Source organism: Pieris rapae, chromosome Z (assembly GCF_905147795.1).
Source record: "Pieris rapae chromosome Z, ilPieRapa1.1, whole genome shotgun sequence".
NCBI lineage: Eukaryota > Metazoa > Arthropoda > Insecta > Lepidoptera > Pieridae > Pieris > Pieris rapae.
Window position 1 is genome coordinate 4,113,554 of NC_059534.1, and position 18,451 is coordinate 4,132,004.

At 32.7% G+C, this 18,451-nt stretch overlaps 1 protein-coding gene across 1 annotated transcript in view; it reads left to right on the top strand.

Annotated features, from left to right (window-relative positions):
* LOC111000083 (discoidin domain-containing receptor 2-like) overlaps positions 1 to 18,451 on the top strand; it is a 123,003-nt gene that overhangs the window by 76,931 nt on the left and 27,621 nt on the right. Inside the window, exons 8-11 of the mRNA XM_022269425.2 lie at positions 72 to 279; positions 6,054 to 6,363; positions 6,506 to 6,609; positions 9,825 to 9,919. Of these exons, the coding sequence (XP_022125117.2) occupies positions 72 to 279; positions 6,054 to 6,363; positions 6,506 to 6,609; positions 9,825 to 9,919 (717 nt within the window). The remainder of the gene's footprint in view (positions 1 to 71; positions 280 to 6,053; positions 6,364 to 6,505; positions 6,610 to 9,824; positions 9,920 to 18,451) is intronic.

An 18,451-nucleotide genomic window follows, 5' to 3' on the forward strand; every position in this document is an offset into this window, starting at 1 on the left:
AAAGAATTAGAATAAAAAATTAAATTACGCCAGAAATCAATAAAACCTCTTACGTAAAAATGTTTTTGTAGCTTTTCAAAGAGGCAGAAGTCTACTTCTCTCTGGAAGGGGAGCGATGGCAGGAAGATTATCTTTCCTACGAACCCAAGCAAGACAAAGTGTCTGAACACGCCCGTGTCATTCACATAGACCTGGAAAACCGTACTGCAAAACATATTAAGCTTAAACTGAAGTTTCATCACGAATGGATTCTAATCAGCGAGGTCACATTTAAATCAAGTAAGTTTTTGAAACATTTACCAGTGTTTTAAAGATTCCATATGTTTTCTATTTTAAATTTATTACAATATCATTTTTAAAACCACTTCGTAGATCGTTATCGCGATAACTTTAGTTAGGTTCCACCCGCGAGGATTTGGCAAGATTTTTGCGACTTATTAAATGTATCTCGCGCATATATATACATATTAATATTAAGTTTCTCATGTAAATCCCTTCTATTCAAATATTTCCTAACCTTATCCTATCCTGATCAATCGTGACCTGTGTAATTCTTGTATCTCCTGTTCGTTTTGTAAATTCTCTATTTTCTTGTATTTGTAAGATTAGTTTTAGTTAGTTATTATAATATATATAGTTACTAATAGATTAAGGATCTATATTTTAATATAAATTTATTTAGTTTTTTATATAACTTCTGCACTTCTTGCACCCATCATTTTTCTTTATTTATTTCTATTCTTACTAGGGTTGCCTGGAAGAGATCGCTTGTTAGCGATAAGGCCGCCCGTTGCATCCCTTGTAATTTATATATACTGTGTTATTTGTATTTCTTTAGCAACGAAGTGTAAATAAATAAATATTTTTTTTGGAATGAGAAACAAAGTTTTTTAAACAATTCATGAACTACGAGATAAACTTTTAGTTATTATTTTATTTCATTATTAGTTTTATTTTTGATTAAGTTTGGTAATAAATATTACTTTTCAGTGTAACATTAATTATTTTTCTTGATTGGGTTCTTGCACTTTACGCTTAGTATTTTTTTTTAATTATTTCCATACTAGGGTTGTCTGAAAGAGATCACTTGTTAGTCATAAGGCCCGTTGTATCCCTAATAATTTATCTTTTTTGGTTTTATTTCACTGTAACGAAGATTAAATAACATAAATTATATTTATTTATTTATTTATTCGGAAACCAAACAGAAACATCCTTACAATAAAAACAAAATCAAAAATAAAACACAAAAAAACACACTAGATGCATCCACAATAGGTTACACTTATACAACCATATGATACAAACAAAACAAAACATAACATGTATGTAAATACATTTGGCACCGACCTTACCACGTTTATATGAACTAACATTATTTTTGTCTTATAAAACTCATTTCATTTTACCTTTGTCAATAACCCGATGCACTATATTTCTACGCTGCTTTTTAAATAAACTCAAACTCATCGGTTTGTGAGTTAAGAAACGGATTCAAGCGGACCGCAAGCTCTTTTGATTTCAAACTTAAAGGTAACCGCCGCTTCAAGAAAATGCTCACTTCCTCATTTTCTAAGAAAATGTCGGCAGTTGCTTTCACAATATATTTTTTTGTTATAATGTAAGGGGATTTGAGCCATTATGGAGAGGTCCCCCAAAGTGGAGGCAGACGCTCTATAGATGCGCATCGCATGTTGATCGGTCTCAGAAATTCCAAGCTTATGAGTGATTTTTTTTTAATTACAGATATTTTTTTTAATTCAATATACTGCCTATTATTTTCAAAGGGGACTAGGGACCCTTTGCATCTATGGGGCCCTGGGTTGCAGCCCAAAAATCCGTTAAGTAGATCGGGACGATAAGTTTTTGGAGGCTTGATTCGTTATTTATCAACAACCCTACAGCTCATTTAACAGTCACAAAATAATTTTGAAATCAAAACGTCCATTAAAACATTACAGACTAAACAGTCATATATACATAGAGAATGCGTGTAGGATGTGGGTGTATGTGTTCGTGTGTGTGTTCTTTACATACTTAATATGTGACCCGAATGAGCACTTATCGTCTTTAATTACACCCAAGTCTTTCACCTGTCTTGTTCAATGAAGTATGAATAATTGAATTCATAAATATTTATTGGAATTTGGTTATTTTATGAATATGCATATAAACGTTTGAGATGAGTATCTAATGAATCACCGTCACAGTAGTGACTATTTTATGGAATATTTTCTTATTTTCCGCGTATAGAGGGCTATAAGCTATCTATAGACAATGGGTCGTGTCAATTAACAGGGGAATATGCGACATCCTTGTAGGACACCGGAAGTCATGTTGACGACTCGAACGAAAACGAGAACGAATTAGAATCCATCCACCTGAGGAAATTTTCTTTAATGCCGACTGTTTTTCTAACTTTACGGCAGTACATATGATGTCAATCTGTGCACCGACACTCATAATAGACCACAGATAGTGAGTCTGAAAGCTTAGTGTTTACGGAGCGTGATTTAAATAGCCCGTGTTTTGATGAGGGAAGGCATTCTTTGTATGAGTTAAATACAAAGTTATTAACGATGCTTTCCCACATTTTTCGAAAAAAAAATTTTTTAATTTCACTTTTTTAAAGATTTACAGATCTCTTAACGGTTGGAGTGAGCAATTCATACAATACGGGAGGCAACTGTTTTTTGCTATTGCTATTTATGAACCTCTAGAATTCCTTAGGGTTTTCAATAATTTCCTGTTCGCAGCAGTAAATATATAATCACTCTTCTTGGTATAGATTAACGTTAGCCTCTAATGAAGCAATTGAGGTAGAATCATTTTTGTTTACATGTAACTTAAACTTCTCCTTTATGACATGATGTTCAGTACCACTGAGAGAAGTGATGCCCAGAAATGTACACAGAACGAACGTGAATATGAATTACAGAATAGAGTTTTTTATAAAAAGCATCAGCAAGATAGTGCTGTCAATCATTATAGCACAGTGCTTTTTTGACAGCTTTAAAAATTTATTAATAATTCTGAATTTGTTGTGCAAAGCCCTTAACATCGTAATATTATTTATTTTCACTCCTTGCATGGGCACTAGGTATACAATTTAGAAAACCTGAATAAGCAAATATCATTGGCTCCCGTACCCAGTTGAACATAATAAACGAAGGAGTTATAATAGCCAAGGTACAATTGACTTTAGATGGCCAGAATAACTGAAACCATAGAAGACACGCTAATAGATCCATTCCTCTTTCCTTATCAGTTCCGAGCACTCGCAAACTCACAGCAATTTCACAAATTTTATCTCTAATTAATCCATGGCTCATTCAGAAATCGCTCCTTAAGTGATAAATCGCCGTCCGCCAAATAGGCGGCTGGTAATTAAAACAAAATTCTGATCGCGATTAATATTCCAATTATAATCCTGAATAATTGCGCTCTGTTATGGAAAAAATGAAAGGAATCGTGTGATCACAGTTACAAGGTTTCTCAGTACTTGTTAGTATAAAAAGCTTACGTAAAGCCTTCTCAAGGAAGCCTTATTACTGAGTATATTTTTTTTCAGTTTCTTTAGAATATTTGATAATGCTTTTGATGCCATCATGTGCTTTACGACAAGCCTTATACATTGGTATTGGAGTATAAAAACCGCATACTTTGGTCCTAGAAATATCAGTTAATTACCTGTTTAATAAATGGAATTTTGAAAAAATTTTAACAAAGCAAACAAACTAAATTTACTTGAAACAGCATAAGTTAAAATAATAACATGATTTAATTACATTCCATGTAAATAAATCTAAACCCAAAAAAACATCAAAATCTAAAAACAACTAAAAGTACAACAAAGTTAATAAAGAAAATCATTATAGTATTAGAAAACATCCCTAACACATATAATAAAACGAATATTCTTACGACACAGACCCTGCCTGAGGAAATGGTAAAACAGCAGAGCATATTTAATTCAAAATAAATTCAACCCAATAGGAAACAGCTGGTTAGGACACGGCCAAGCCAATGACACGTGAAACTGAATTAGTAGTTTAGTTTCACAAATGTCGGGCAAAGTTTCTGAACTCTATTTGGCCTATCTACGCCATTATAACGGCATAAGTTTTTTTTTGTTTGTAATCGAATAGTTATTTTGTGACTGTCCAAAATTTATATTATTGTTAGTAGTGCTTTGAGTCAAATGGCGTGATATCTTATAAACACTGAATATTAGATTTTCTTAAATCGTATTTCTCATTAACCTAATTTTTAAAATCAGATTAATGGGCTGAAATTAAAAAAAATCTCTCTAAAATATGTAAACATTTTAATTGACAGTGAGACTTAACTTTTAACCGAGTCAGCAGTCTTCTTTAATCTTGTCCAATTAGGAAACCTTATAAACTGTGGTAGTGGCCTGCAACAAGAACCTTATTAAACGGGTCTTTCATTTTCTAGCCTTTTCTATTTTTTTTTTATTAAAAATAAAACAAGTTGGACTCGTTCTAGATATTATAAGGTGGAACCGACGACTAGCGTATAACCATTGAGTTTTATATATATCATATATGTATAAATAATTATAAATAATCAAATAGTAAAAAAAAGTATAAAAAGTAAAGTAAAGTATAAGTATAAAAGCTGTAGAAAATTTATGTTTTTTGACATTCAACACCTTTCGTCTTCAGTCACCCTGACCACGCACGCTGTAAAGCACTGAAACGTAAGATAAATTTAAAATTATGTCTAAATAATTATAAGTTTACAATAATACATAACTTTAATCCGTTAAAAAGTGTTTTTTTTTTAAATGTGTAAAAGTAGCTTAATAAAAGACAATACTAATAATTTATTTATTAAATGAAATATCAAAAATGTCAACAACAATCGTCGTAAATAGAGCATTAGTCAAAATATTTTTATCACTATGATACTTAAAAATTATGAGTCGTCAATTAAATAATTATTGTACTTTGTAACGTATGCCCTGGGTGCCGTAATTACTTTAGGGACAAGTGTAACGGCAAATTAATACTTGGGGAGAACGTTATTAATTATGCCTTTGTTTACGTTACCTTGCGGGTCTTACGAGTTTCAATATTCTCATAAAATTCAATGCTTATATGAACCACACGGTACCTTTAAGTTGGCCCGGAATCAAATTTGCAAACTCACACGTTGCTGGCTTTGAACAAACCACGGTTTTAACGCTTTTAATTTTCAACCCTTGGAAATATATAAAAGCAAGTCTAGTATTGAATTTAATATCAGTAAGGTAAGATGAAGTTAGCGCGTCAGGCGCGGATGGTTTCACCTAGACCGGAAGGGTTGTAGCGCCGGATGACGAACCGATAATTTTGTTTTGCTGTGCTTTTATATAAGGAGAAAACTGAATACAACACAATTAGAAATCCGCACAGTATTAGCAGACTCTTGGCACCTAGGCGCAGTGACTTTGGCAAACGGCCATCTCTCACCTCTTAGGCTAAACCTAGTTTTACTAGTTTGACACACTAACTAACGACTCCACTAGATTTAGCATTCCCGGCTATTTAAAAGCTGACGCTGCAATTTATAACGGCTAACGAACCTTACTCTTTATTAACTCTCGGAAGATAAATTATTGCAATAAGTTTTCCGAAGATGTTGTTATGAAAATTTAAAAAGAGAATTATTCAGTTCAGTTGGATTTCAAGAGAGCGTGTAAAATGGTATAGTAAACGAACAATTGAAGTAATATTTGTCAATGGATCAGAAAGCGCAGCAAACAATCAACCGTGACGTCCTTGTTCCGTGAACCGTCTACTCAGCACAAAACCCATCTGGATCCGAACTTGGCTCCTTCCTTTGTAGAACAACAATTAGCTCTGCACCCGACACCTATTCATTACGGTGCTTTGTCTCAGACGGGCGAGATTTTCTTTAGTTCAATATTCTAAATTAAATGGTGCTTACATATCTAAGATTTCCAAAAAAGCATAATTTAAGAAGGAGATTTAATAACACATAGTTTTACATTAATATATAATGCTAAAATTTATTTTTTGTTACAGTTCCAACAGTTGTGAATCAATCTATAGAATTCCTAGATGAATACTATAGGACAGACACGCCGCCGACGTCAAGAAAGAAACGCAATTCATCTCTGAAAGTTTCCGTTGGCCTCGCCTGCGGTGCCATTGTGGGTGGTGGAGCATTCATAGCGGCCACAGCCATTCTCGCGACGAAGCGAGCTAGGCGAAGAATTCCAAACATGCTCAAAAAGCCGTTCTGTCCCTCCCTACGAAGCAATGCACGAAACAATCGACGTGCGCCCCGTCTTGCATTAGCCCTTGCAAATTGTCCGCCAATACACATGCTTCGGTAAACTTCTTAAACTTTCTTAAAACTTAACAAACAAATAGCTTGTTATATACAATTCAACAATAACAGTAACGATATTTTTATATGTAATGTAACTTTAACTAATTAATAAGTTTATTTATCATATTATTTTTCAATGTAGCAGTCCAGCCATTGTGGATGAAGACTATCGAGAACCCTACAATATATGGCGAGAGACACTTGGACGTCAAAAACGTGAGAGCCATGACCAAAATGAATATAACGGTAAGAATTATTTACTTTACAGTAGGCTTTTATTCAAGCCTTTCCTTACATTAGTAAAAGTATGGCGGGATTATGGCATGACATTAATTTTGCACTGTTAAAACTTAATTCCATCAAAAAACAGCTTGGAGTAAAAGAATATTTCGTTATATTACTAAACAAACATACATAGGCGGAATGTATATGAGCAAAAGTAACTTGAGTATTAATTAATGGGATATATTTCAATCAAAAGCTACAGTGCCTTAAATTAAATACCTTGTGGGCATGTCGGACATGTAGGGTCATAGACAAAAGCAAATATCACAAACACGCACAATGAAAACATGGGGTTTGCCCCTAATTGTAAACAGGAGTATTCCGTTCAATTGAGTAGCTTTAAACGTAAAGCTTTGTGCTATTGTAAACACTGTATTTTTGTGTATTGTACTTATACTAATATTATAAAGAGAACAAATGTCTTTGAGAGTTTATTGCTATTTCTTCTTCGTTATTAAATTCAGAACTGGTAAATAATATACATTTAAAAATACTATGTCATATTAATAAATTAAATTTTCTTGTGTGTTGTCTTTATTACGGTAGGAAGAGTGTAGTTTTTGATGTGACAACGTCTTATAATTCGATGAAGCCGGCTGCACGCACGAAAAAACATGACGTATGCGGCGTTACCTCTATTCAATTTAAGGCTTAATGTGCAAGCGAGAGCGCGGAACGAGCGACAAAGAGGCACAATCGGCTGCGTAATTGTATTTATAAGTACAAATGAATGTACCTCAATCAATTCAATTGTGATTTCCATTTATTCTAGCTCTATATATATAATATATCCATACAAAATATCTATCAAACAAGTTATATTAAAATTTTATTTTGAAAAATGCAACCATTCCATCAGTATTTTCTTATGACGTTGTCACGTTCAACTATCTTCAGTAAACCCACTTTACAGACGACCGTATTTTTATTATTGTTGTTGGACCGCTTAATATTTCACCACCAACTACATTTTCCCTGAGCGAAACGGTAGATGATTTTAAAGCTGGCACAATAACTGTTTTATGTAGATAACATTTACATTATTATAAACAAGTTTTTTTAAGTTAAACACTATTCGTATTGATATTTTGTAAATAATTAATAAATAAAACTTCCAAATTTGAAAATCAGTAATCCTAATAATACCCAATTCGCTAGCTTGAAACAGAGAAATGTTGAACCCTTAAAAAAAATTAATGGAGGGACCATTAAGTATTTTTTTTATTAAAACCAAGAAACTAGCGGCGCTACAACCTTTTTAGGTAACATTTCTGTACCGTCTTCTTGATCATTTGTCAACCTCGTGGGTGATCAACCTTCTGTGCCTGACACAGACCGACAACTTTTTGTGTCTACTGCATACCGGTTTCGGATATGTTTTCCTTCACCGTTCGAGCGAATATTAAATGCGCACATAGACTGAAAATTCATTGGTGCACAGCCGGGGTTCGAACCTAAGATCTCAAGGATGAAATTCGCTCGCTAAATCCCCTAACACTGCATTCTAAAAGTGTGAAAAACCCAATTACCCAAAACTACTTATTAATTTTAAGTGATTTTAAAAGTGTAACCTCATACTATTCTCGAAATGAGGTACCTAATCTAGTAAAAGCTGGAGACACTGTCGCTTCCCAATTAGCATTCGCAAAGCCAGCATCTTTACAATAATTGATGTGATGTTTTCACTGCGTCTGAACTAGTTTGTGACACTCAACGGATCACGGCCCTCGACTACACTCGTTACGTTTTGAGCACACTCAACATCAGTTCGTTACTCTCAAATGTGTACATTTTTTCTCACACACGTACTTAAAGTTGTTTTCCTCCGCCTTCTCTACAGAAATTACCGTTCTTAAATCTTCTTTAAAGACCGTCAACACTTCGGTCTCTCCTTGGACCGTTCATGCATAGGCCAAAACTATTGCATCTCAGAACAAACCTTAAATGATGAAAGAAAACATCAGAGTAAACAAAATTGCTTTGATTTAATTTAAGATGTATGTGTCGCAGCCAAATATATTAATCAACCGTTCAAATATTAGCCTAGCCCTTTAACTAAACAGCGCCGTATGACTAGCGGCATTCAGCTGTAGCATATTTTGTTACATCATTTAATAAACTGGCTGGCTTTATATTACTTTAAAATTTAATTGCTCGAGTCCCTGCTAAATTCTTATTATTATTGTCACTACACTCTTCTTTTTGTTCTACGTGTTGTTTTTATTAAACTTTAGAAAACATCCTAAAAATTGTGGTTGCCGACGCTATATTGACAGCTGAAAGAGTTTCGCGGCTAGCCTAGCCTAGGTGGCAGAAATTGTAACTAAATTAAAATTAACAGTCAACAGGCTAGGTAAGTAATGAAAACTAACTAACAACTAAAAAACTAACCTAAAATGGTAGTATCACTTGCTTATTACACATACAAAACTTTCCATCAATGTGTACTAAAAGGTAATGATTCCTGTGGAAATATATGGGATTCGGGCTAGACACTACGGGGCTGAAGTTACGCTCACGTGCCTCTTAAACACTTCAAATAGCGATACAACAAAGTGAGAGACGAATTGCTCGTTACAAAAGCCGGATGTCCGGCGGGAAAGCCGCATTGTTCAACTACTGTATTGTTAAGATGCATCGATGGCTATGGTATAGCTCTTTGCGAAGCGCGTGAATGGGCTAGGCACATCATTTGACCGATGATTTCACAACCCTATTGTAAATGCCTCAATAACAATTTACCAAATCGACAGAGTTATAAAAAACCTTTTACTATATGCGTGTCATTTTCGTTGATGCCTGATGGTAGTGTTCTTTAAACATATTATACTATTTATTTACTCTTTCAGATTATGTAATTAATTACCCGGAGCTTTTAAGCTACTATTAAATGAACACAATCTAAAAAGTTTACTAAATTAAGCTTTTAATATCAGTGATATCAATCTCGGAAGTTAATATTGGAAGCTTAAATTTGTTGTTTGTTGAAAACAATTAGTTATATTTTTAAGCTATCTTTCATCTTAATCTATTAAAGAAGTTTTTGATCTTTGAGATTGAATTCAAATAATTCTGAGTTGGATAGAATTCAAACCAAACTGAGCAGCATAACAGTCCAGATACAATTTTGCCACATTTACAAGAATGTAAAATGAGTATAAAATATTTTGTTATAGAAATATGCGAGGATCCGGAATTCCCTCGACCCTACATGATGAAACGGGCCGACCCTCACGAGAGCTTCTATGCTGCCACAGACATTATTCACCATGTAAGTACATTCTGTGATAAAAATGTTTTACAGGATATTACAATATGTTCGCCACGACGACGTCGGTTTAAAGAAAGTATATTTATTTCCAAGATAAAGCGTATGTCACACCTGTGACGTCTATACCAGCATTTTATTTTTTTATCATAATTTCTTATATTTCAAATGATAGTTTGCGGGCCTAACAAGTCTTCGCCGTAAACGTTGTCTAACGGCTAGTATTTATAAAGATCTCTTTAAATCACTACTAACACAATGTGACGAGCCTTTGCGTTACTATTCAGGCTACAACTTATCACAGCTAAATTCATAGAAATTTTTTTGACATATTGTAGATTTAAAATTTATAACTCAGTCGTATAGGTAAGTTAAACAAAAGTTAATCCTAGTTTCGGTAACAAAAGCTTATAGATTATTAGACACGCGTAAATACGACAACTGAGAAGTAACTAGATTTCTACAGAATTTCTCTTTGGATGTCACAAGAGCCGTTTAAGGATTTACTTTATTCTGCAGTACCGTAGCTTCGGTCAATTGAAGCTTTAATTACTTTTTTACAATTAATCCTCGCCCGGTTCAACTCCTATTTAAATTGAAATAATGAGTTCTTTTTTTTAATTCTCTTTAAATTTATTTTAAAAGCACACTAAGAATTTACATCTATTTATAAAAACATTTCTCGTTTATTTTAAAAGAGGATTCATGAAACTAAATACGTAATATTTGTGGGATAACATTTTTTTTAAATTATGATGGAAGATTTTGACTACATTGCATGTAACGAAATAAACTATTACCGTGAGTAACTCTGTAAACGACACACAAATATAACAATGATCTTAATATATAAAACAGAGTCGGGTTTGCTCGACACTCGACACTCGAGTAACCGACCGATTTTTGATTCGTTGTACAATGGACATGTCTCCGTTGTAGAGCTTTAATAAACAAACGAAAAAACAACAGAAAAACAAAAAATATAAAAAAAATTAAAAATTAAACAATAATACAACAATAACATTTAAATACACACACACACGTATTCTAGATGCAATATTATGATTAATTAATGAAAAAGGATGGACATAAATATTGGCTGTCAAATATTGATGCGTGCGTTCAGAATATTATTTTGTATACGTAAAAAATAAACAACAAATCAAGACACATTGTAACGGTGCGCAATTCGGCGATAGTAGTGAACTTTACTTTCTATTCATTGTATTACTTTCAAAAAATTATAAAGAAGTTTTGGTAATGTAACACGATATACATTGTCTGTTAGGCGGAACACAGTTCGCCGAGTCGCCTTGTCTGTGAATAAAATAGCTCTTTAAGTCAAATGTAAATCCTCGTCAACTAATTATCGGATACCAACCGGGAATCTGAGTAACACATACACAATCAAATAACGTATATAATAGATTTCACATGATTAACACGAAATCTGATGAACACAATCAACGGAATTAATTAATTTCCGCTCTAATCGAAATATCAATTTAGTATCAAATCATGATTAGCTCTTATTCAAAATGGTTATTGATTGCCTAATAATGTAGTTTAGTAAGCAGACACAATTGTTGCATTGACCGTTCCCTTTTAAGTTATCTTTTGTAAGTACGAAAGCGGAAATTAATTAATTTCCGCTCTAATCGAAATGTCATTTGAGTATCAAATCATGATTAGCTTTTATTTAAAATGGTTATTGATTGCCTAATAATGTAGTTTAGTTATTCCTTAAAAAAATGCATTTGTAACTACCCTCATTATTTAAACAAAATAAAATTGCCTACCCTCACTTTATGTTTTTTTCTAACGGAAATAAATATACGACTAAAATCTTTAAACACTCCGCTATACTTGAATCTTTTGCACAGTTATTCCTTATGTGAGCGAAATACAGTCTTCATCTCGCGTGTATTAATACACCTATTATCACACCCATCGTTTACAAGCAATACTTTAAAGGTCTTAAGAATAAAACCCAAACATTTCTTACGTAGACATCACAAGTACCCAATAATCGATAAAACTCCATATCTATTATATAGGACCATATCTTATAAAACGTATTATCAGCCAGTAGTTAAGGGCCTAAATTTGACGAACAATAAATGTATAATACATGACACAATGAATTATATTTACAATACATCATATAAATACGCTTATTTTCCTGTCTCGTCAAGGAAAGTCAGCAATTTTTATAGAAAAAGATTCTGACGAGAATTAGGTTCAGTGGCGGTATTTTTATATTAAAATAAAACACTTTGATTGAAGCTAGGTAACAAGTGGCTTTAATTGTTTATAAATTTAAGCTTATATCTAAGATTTCATTAGGAGTCGGCGACCCTGCATTAAAAAAACTACATCGACTTATTGAAGAGTTCATAAATCTAGTGACACTTATGTTCTTGGACATTATCGGAAACGAATATTGAATCACAATTTATTAGTAGGTATTTTAAAAACTAAGGGGCTTGATTGTGAGAAGATTGTTTACATTTTGTATACGTTTTACTTATTCACTAAAATAAATGTGACTTAACTAATGTTAGGTTACATAATTCGAGTAAGGTCCTTTTTTCATTAAGAATTTAAAGAGGGGTCCAGGGAGGCTGCGTCCATCCTAAAATGGTTTAGCGCTCACCCCAAAATATTTACCGATTCAATCTAGGTTTGACAGTTAATAAGATAGTACCTGGATGCTTTGATTTTGATTGCCCGGTATTTTTTTATAAATTGTGTTTTTCGGAAATTATATTTAAGTACGAATTACATACTAATAAAATAATGAAATATGTCTTGTATCGATCACAGAATAATAAAAAATATGAACTGGTTATTTATAGAAAAAAATCATCATCATTCCCAGCTAGGTCGATTTAACGCCCCCGAAACTAAATAGTAAATACGTATACTAAATTTCATAAAAATTGTTCAAAGATATAAGATAATGTTAATAAGATACAATGTATTAAAAATAATCAACTCTGAAGTTGTTAATTTGATCCCGTTTGTGTACCAATAGATTTTTGTCTGTGCATTTATCATTCGCTCATGAGAAACCTGATATTACTCCGTATCGTTCTGCGCCCGCTGAGGTCGAGGTCTGGACTGACCACCACACAACGTCACAAAATTACCATAATGCAAAATGTACAATTGTATCCCGCATCAAATTATAATGGCCATAATACTAAATTTTCCAGACAAAAGCTTAACTTATAAACGTCTGGATCAAAAACTTTGCCGTCCATGAAACTAAATTTTAATCTACGAAAGGTCATCGACTTTTAAGCAGAATTTTAAAGCATTCTCGTGTCTTTTCAATTCAGTTACCTTTTAGACACTTATGACAGCGTTGGCTCGTTTTAAAATATCCTTTTGAACGGATTGGTAAATATGAATACTATAGGCATAACATTTTAATGACATGTTTTTCACTGGACCGGACATTTTCAATTTTTCATCTTTGTTGTTAGTTTTGACATCAAAGGCATTTTAATTAATTTATCGAGTACAAAGGCGTATGCACTGCACAAAAAATGATTGATTAAATAAAGAACCGTTTTAACAATTACTATTCTGTATGATAAACCTGTGTTGCTGTTAATATATCTTATGGTAATAAACAATTAACTTACAACTCCCATTAAAAGACTCGAACTCAGAGTAGAGTACAACTCAAATTACGAAGTACTAGATTAGTTAACAACTTAATGAAGAATAGTGGAATGAATTAACTATGGTATATAGTAAACTTAACTACTAAATACTAACCGTTCCCCGTAAATATTTGACTATGAGAACAAGTATAAGATAAAGATATAATTGTTGCATGTATAGTAAATATGCAGACTTCATTCATCACAATAAGCAAGGATTATTTTAAGTATGGCATTAATTGGACTGTTTGACTTCAATATATGATAAGGCCAGTAGCGCACTCGCAAACCATCGAATATTAAGAGTGTTCATGGGCGGTATCACATGACATCATGCGAGCCACCTTGCCCGTGTTCTATTAATATATAAAAATATCGGGAGCTAATAATTGATATTTTTTCACGGTTGTTGGTATAGTGATATTACAGAATATACACCTACACTCTAATAAAATGAATACGTGGAATCTCGGTATATTGTTGGATATATAACCTTACGCCTACAGGAAAAGTATGTATTACTTCTTTTGTATGATGTTAGCGTGGTGGCTTCATCCACATATTATTACATGAAAGAAGCCTAAAGATGAAAATGAAACGAATTATTAATATTGTTAAATCATTATTTACTGTACAACTTGATTCGTTATCTTAAAAGTTATATTTTTATTTTTTAAGTTATCATTAGTTATCTTATAAGTCTTCGTTAAAAGGAAATTAATTAATAAAGCCTTTTATAAATGTAACGAATACTTAAATGATCCTAATCCTTGGGATTGATTGGCTCCAGTTCATACAATTTGTATTAAAATTTGGCGATTGAAAAGAGTGGCGGAAAGTTTCTTGCCAGTTCTTCTTACCCGCTCTACGCCCTTGACTTGCGAACTGGTTGTAAATTTACAATTAATTTAATTTGTTTTCTTGACGTTCATTAGTGTACATGTTTACCTATATGAATAAAGATATTTTTGAGTTTGACTTTTGCGTTTGAGTTAAATATTAAACAATATCGCGTTGTATGTTTCATAAAAAGGCGGTAACTATCAAGTAATGTTGTTCTCCAGTGACCTACCCTTTTATTTATGAGGAAACACATGTATCCTAGAACAGGTTTAAAGTTAATATACTCGTAAATAATAATAATGCAGAATGTTAAGATAAAAAATTATGAAATAATAAAGGCAAACAAAGATGAACAAATATTAATTATAACAATGACGAAAGATAAAAGGGAAATAGATATTATGAACAAATGTTTTAATATATTCTTAAAAATAGATAATACGTTGTTCTTCTTTTAAATTTCAGGGCGAAATGAATGTTGTTATTATTATAAGGATGCATACGTGATTGTCTATTCCTATTAGTGTTTCGTTAAAAACATTGGAATGTATACAGCAGCATTGGTTAAAGTCGTTGCTATTTTATAGTTATAAAGGGTGGATGATTTCCCAAAGGAAAACCGAGCGAGCGGCAAACACGCCAATTGATGGTTAATTTATAATGAGCGCTGTTGTTCGCTACATTGCTTACAGCGTTATTGATATTATTTTGTTTGTAAATTATTTACATTATAAATCCCTTAGTGGTATTATTATTATAACTATTAGATGTAGTTTAAAACGTAAGCCGTTATTATAGGTGAATCAAAGAACCTTAAATATAATATATGTAATAATGTATATCTGCTAAAACCTCCTGTATCTGTTTAACGTATTTGTACATAATACTGTGCAAGCCTTGTTAAAAAACCAAATGAACTTTTACAAGGGAAAAATTGATATCACGTTTTACAGATTGAATTTCCCAGGATTTCCGATTAGCTCGGATGTGAACGATGAATAGTGGTCGTACGCGTAAGCTAAGGTATCTGCAATGACAGTTCAAACAAGGGTAACGAGAATTAACATCCCCTTAATTGAGATTTCCAAACCAAACGTTCGACGTTTTCGATTGCACCCCGCTGTCGGACATCATTGTTTGGCGATAATACGCCGGACAATTTCAAAATTCACTTTCACAAATCTCTTGTCCTTAACTTTTGACCTATGAAATGCAAGTTCGTAATTAAATCGCACACGTGACATCCTCGAAATACGTTTGAGCGACAAGCTCTACAAATAACCGTGTTATGTGATATGAATGTCCTGCGCATGAGGATTAGACCCTATTGTTCCACTAAATAAATTAACTGTAGCCCGTGCAGTATGATGTTGCGCTGACTCGTCTTTTGCATACGTGATGTGGTTATATTGAGAGTGATATAATTACTTTATAGACGGAAATAAACGATAACAACTAGGTCATAGCTGGCACATTCGAAATGATCAACTAACCGGATATTTATGTAGACATTAGCGGCCATTTCCTGGTTTTCTACATATTTCTACGATTCTTTAATCGTCTCGGTGGTAAGGAAACCTTTTAACAACTTCTTTTGGCGCATGATGGTAAATTTTTACGGATGAAACGCAATAATATTAATAATATTAGAGTCACAAAATGCAGTGTTTTTGTCGAAGAAAAGAGACAATGCGATTGAGACCGATTGAGAGAGAGTGAGAAATAACGCACGTAGCATGAAGCATGGAGCGAGAGTAAGGCAAAGCAAGCAAGTGAGAAAGATTTAGAAAGAGCGAACGTTGCATCACGCACAATGTCATAGACCGAGAGGTGGGAGAGAGTTATAGTGAGAAAGATTGAGAGAGAGTAAGAAAGTGAGATCGAGAAAAAATACACGGTTGATGTATTCATTTAGCATATTAGAACTTTAGATGGCAATTCTGTTGCATAACGTCTTGTACAGTAAACTCAGATGTTTTATTTATTTATATTATCATTAGCACGTATATAGTGTGAATATAGATATACAAATACATGGAATTAACATGATCACGTGCTTTTACCTTAGTTATTACTTTAGTAGTGAAACTTCTTTGTTCTTTACGCCCTTTTTTCAGAATCATAAATATATATTTATTAAAAGCCTTTGGAAAAAGATTAACTGATGGTATAAACCCGAATAATAGTTGCGTCATATTGATTAGCGCTTAAACAACAGTAAAAGTTGTAGTAATGTTTTTGTAAATTATTTACAAAAACTGAAAACAATTGTTCCATATTCAAATTTAAAATGAAACAGGTGGTTATATCACGTGTCATATATTGGATCTTTAAAGTGTCTAAAATTACAGCGCGGTCGAAATGTCATGTTAATATCGGAATACATTTCTAGCGCCAGCACGTTATTATGGGTGGCAGATATCACGTGATACTGTCATTCACTATGATTGAATTTCCACTCCACACTGAATGCAGAGAGCAGACACTAACATACTGTAGGTATAGTAGGTTATAGTAATTGGAATATCAAATTTCAATAGATTATCACATAGATTGATGAGCCTAAGGTAACTAGTGCCTATTATTCTACACACATCTATATCGTACAAGTTATTAAGTGGCGCTGTCAATCTTGACTTCAGATTTATTTTTTGATACATTTTTAGTAGTAACACAAAAATATCCACACATTTTAACATACCAGAAACAGATTATAAGAATTCAATTTTTCATTTTCTAAAGTATTCCAGAAGCGCTGAGCGTGGAATACAACAAAATGCTTTGCCATTTTGTATTTCTCGACATCAATACACAATAGGCATTACTAAAGTAAGAGTATTAAGCCAGCTGAGTGCGCAGGCAAAGGCTTCGCTTAGCACTAAGACTAATCAGAAATCTCGGTTGCAATGTTCGCCCGCGTTATATTAACGCACTCGCTGCTTATTTTTTCTGTTCTGTGGTATAAGTGAACTTGAACTTGTCCCACGTCTGTGTTTCTTATACATCTTATGTGTCGAGCATAACATTGCTTTAGTTCAGTTTGTGAAAGAAATGCTCACGAGTAGTTACCAGAATTTCCGGTTTTGAATGCTTGCGGTTTGTAATGCTCGTATTTCTGGGCTTATGACTATTATTTTTAAATTTAAGGATTGAGACTTTTTAAGTTATATCCCTTTTTTAATACATTTATATGTAATAATCGGGTTGTAACATAATTATTATCTATATTTAAAAATAAAACAAAATATATTATGTAATGTGGTCATAGAGGCCATTCCATTGAAATAATAATACGAATTTTCTATGTATGATAAATAAATAATAAATGAAATTGAAACGATAATAATAATCAATGTAGTAATCGAAAAAGCGGGCGAAAACGACGCCACAAGCCGCCTAAATCTACGCATAAACGTACAAAATCTCTAAAAAATACAAAACATTTATTTGTTAAATCATCTGAACTTTTTTTTGAGTCACCTGTATTTTGTTATTTTTTAAAGAATTTATAGCGTAAATGAAAAAGCCTTGATTTTATGATAGCATCTTAAATATATAATATATATAAATTCTGAAGAATTTTAGTAATTAAAAAAATAAAATAGGTTTATTATAGATGGATATACGATTGTGCGAATAGCCCTCTTCTGCAGGATGAAAATAGATTCGACATCAGCAGCATTACCACATAATAATAAGCCAAAAGTCATTAAGCTGTGAAAGTAACTTCGATGAAAAGTTTTTCAAACATATAACGTATATAACAAATATATCTGAATGTCAGGATGTTAGTTACTTTGTTTCATTATTTCTAGTTCCAACTGAAATACCTGAAAAATCAGGAATTTCGTTGAAATGAAAGGTATTAAATACTAGCATAATAAAACATGAAACAGTTAAGTAAAAACCAATATCCTCTGTGCAGGGTATCGGAAAAAATATCAATTAATCAAATCCCACGTTCTTTAACTACCTACCAATAGTAATATTGCTACATTTTTTTGTGAAGTGCTTTTCA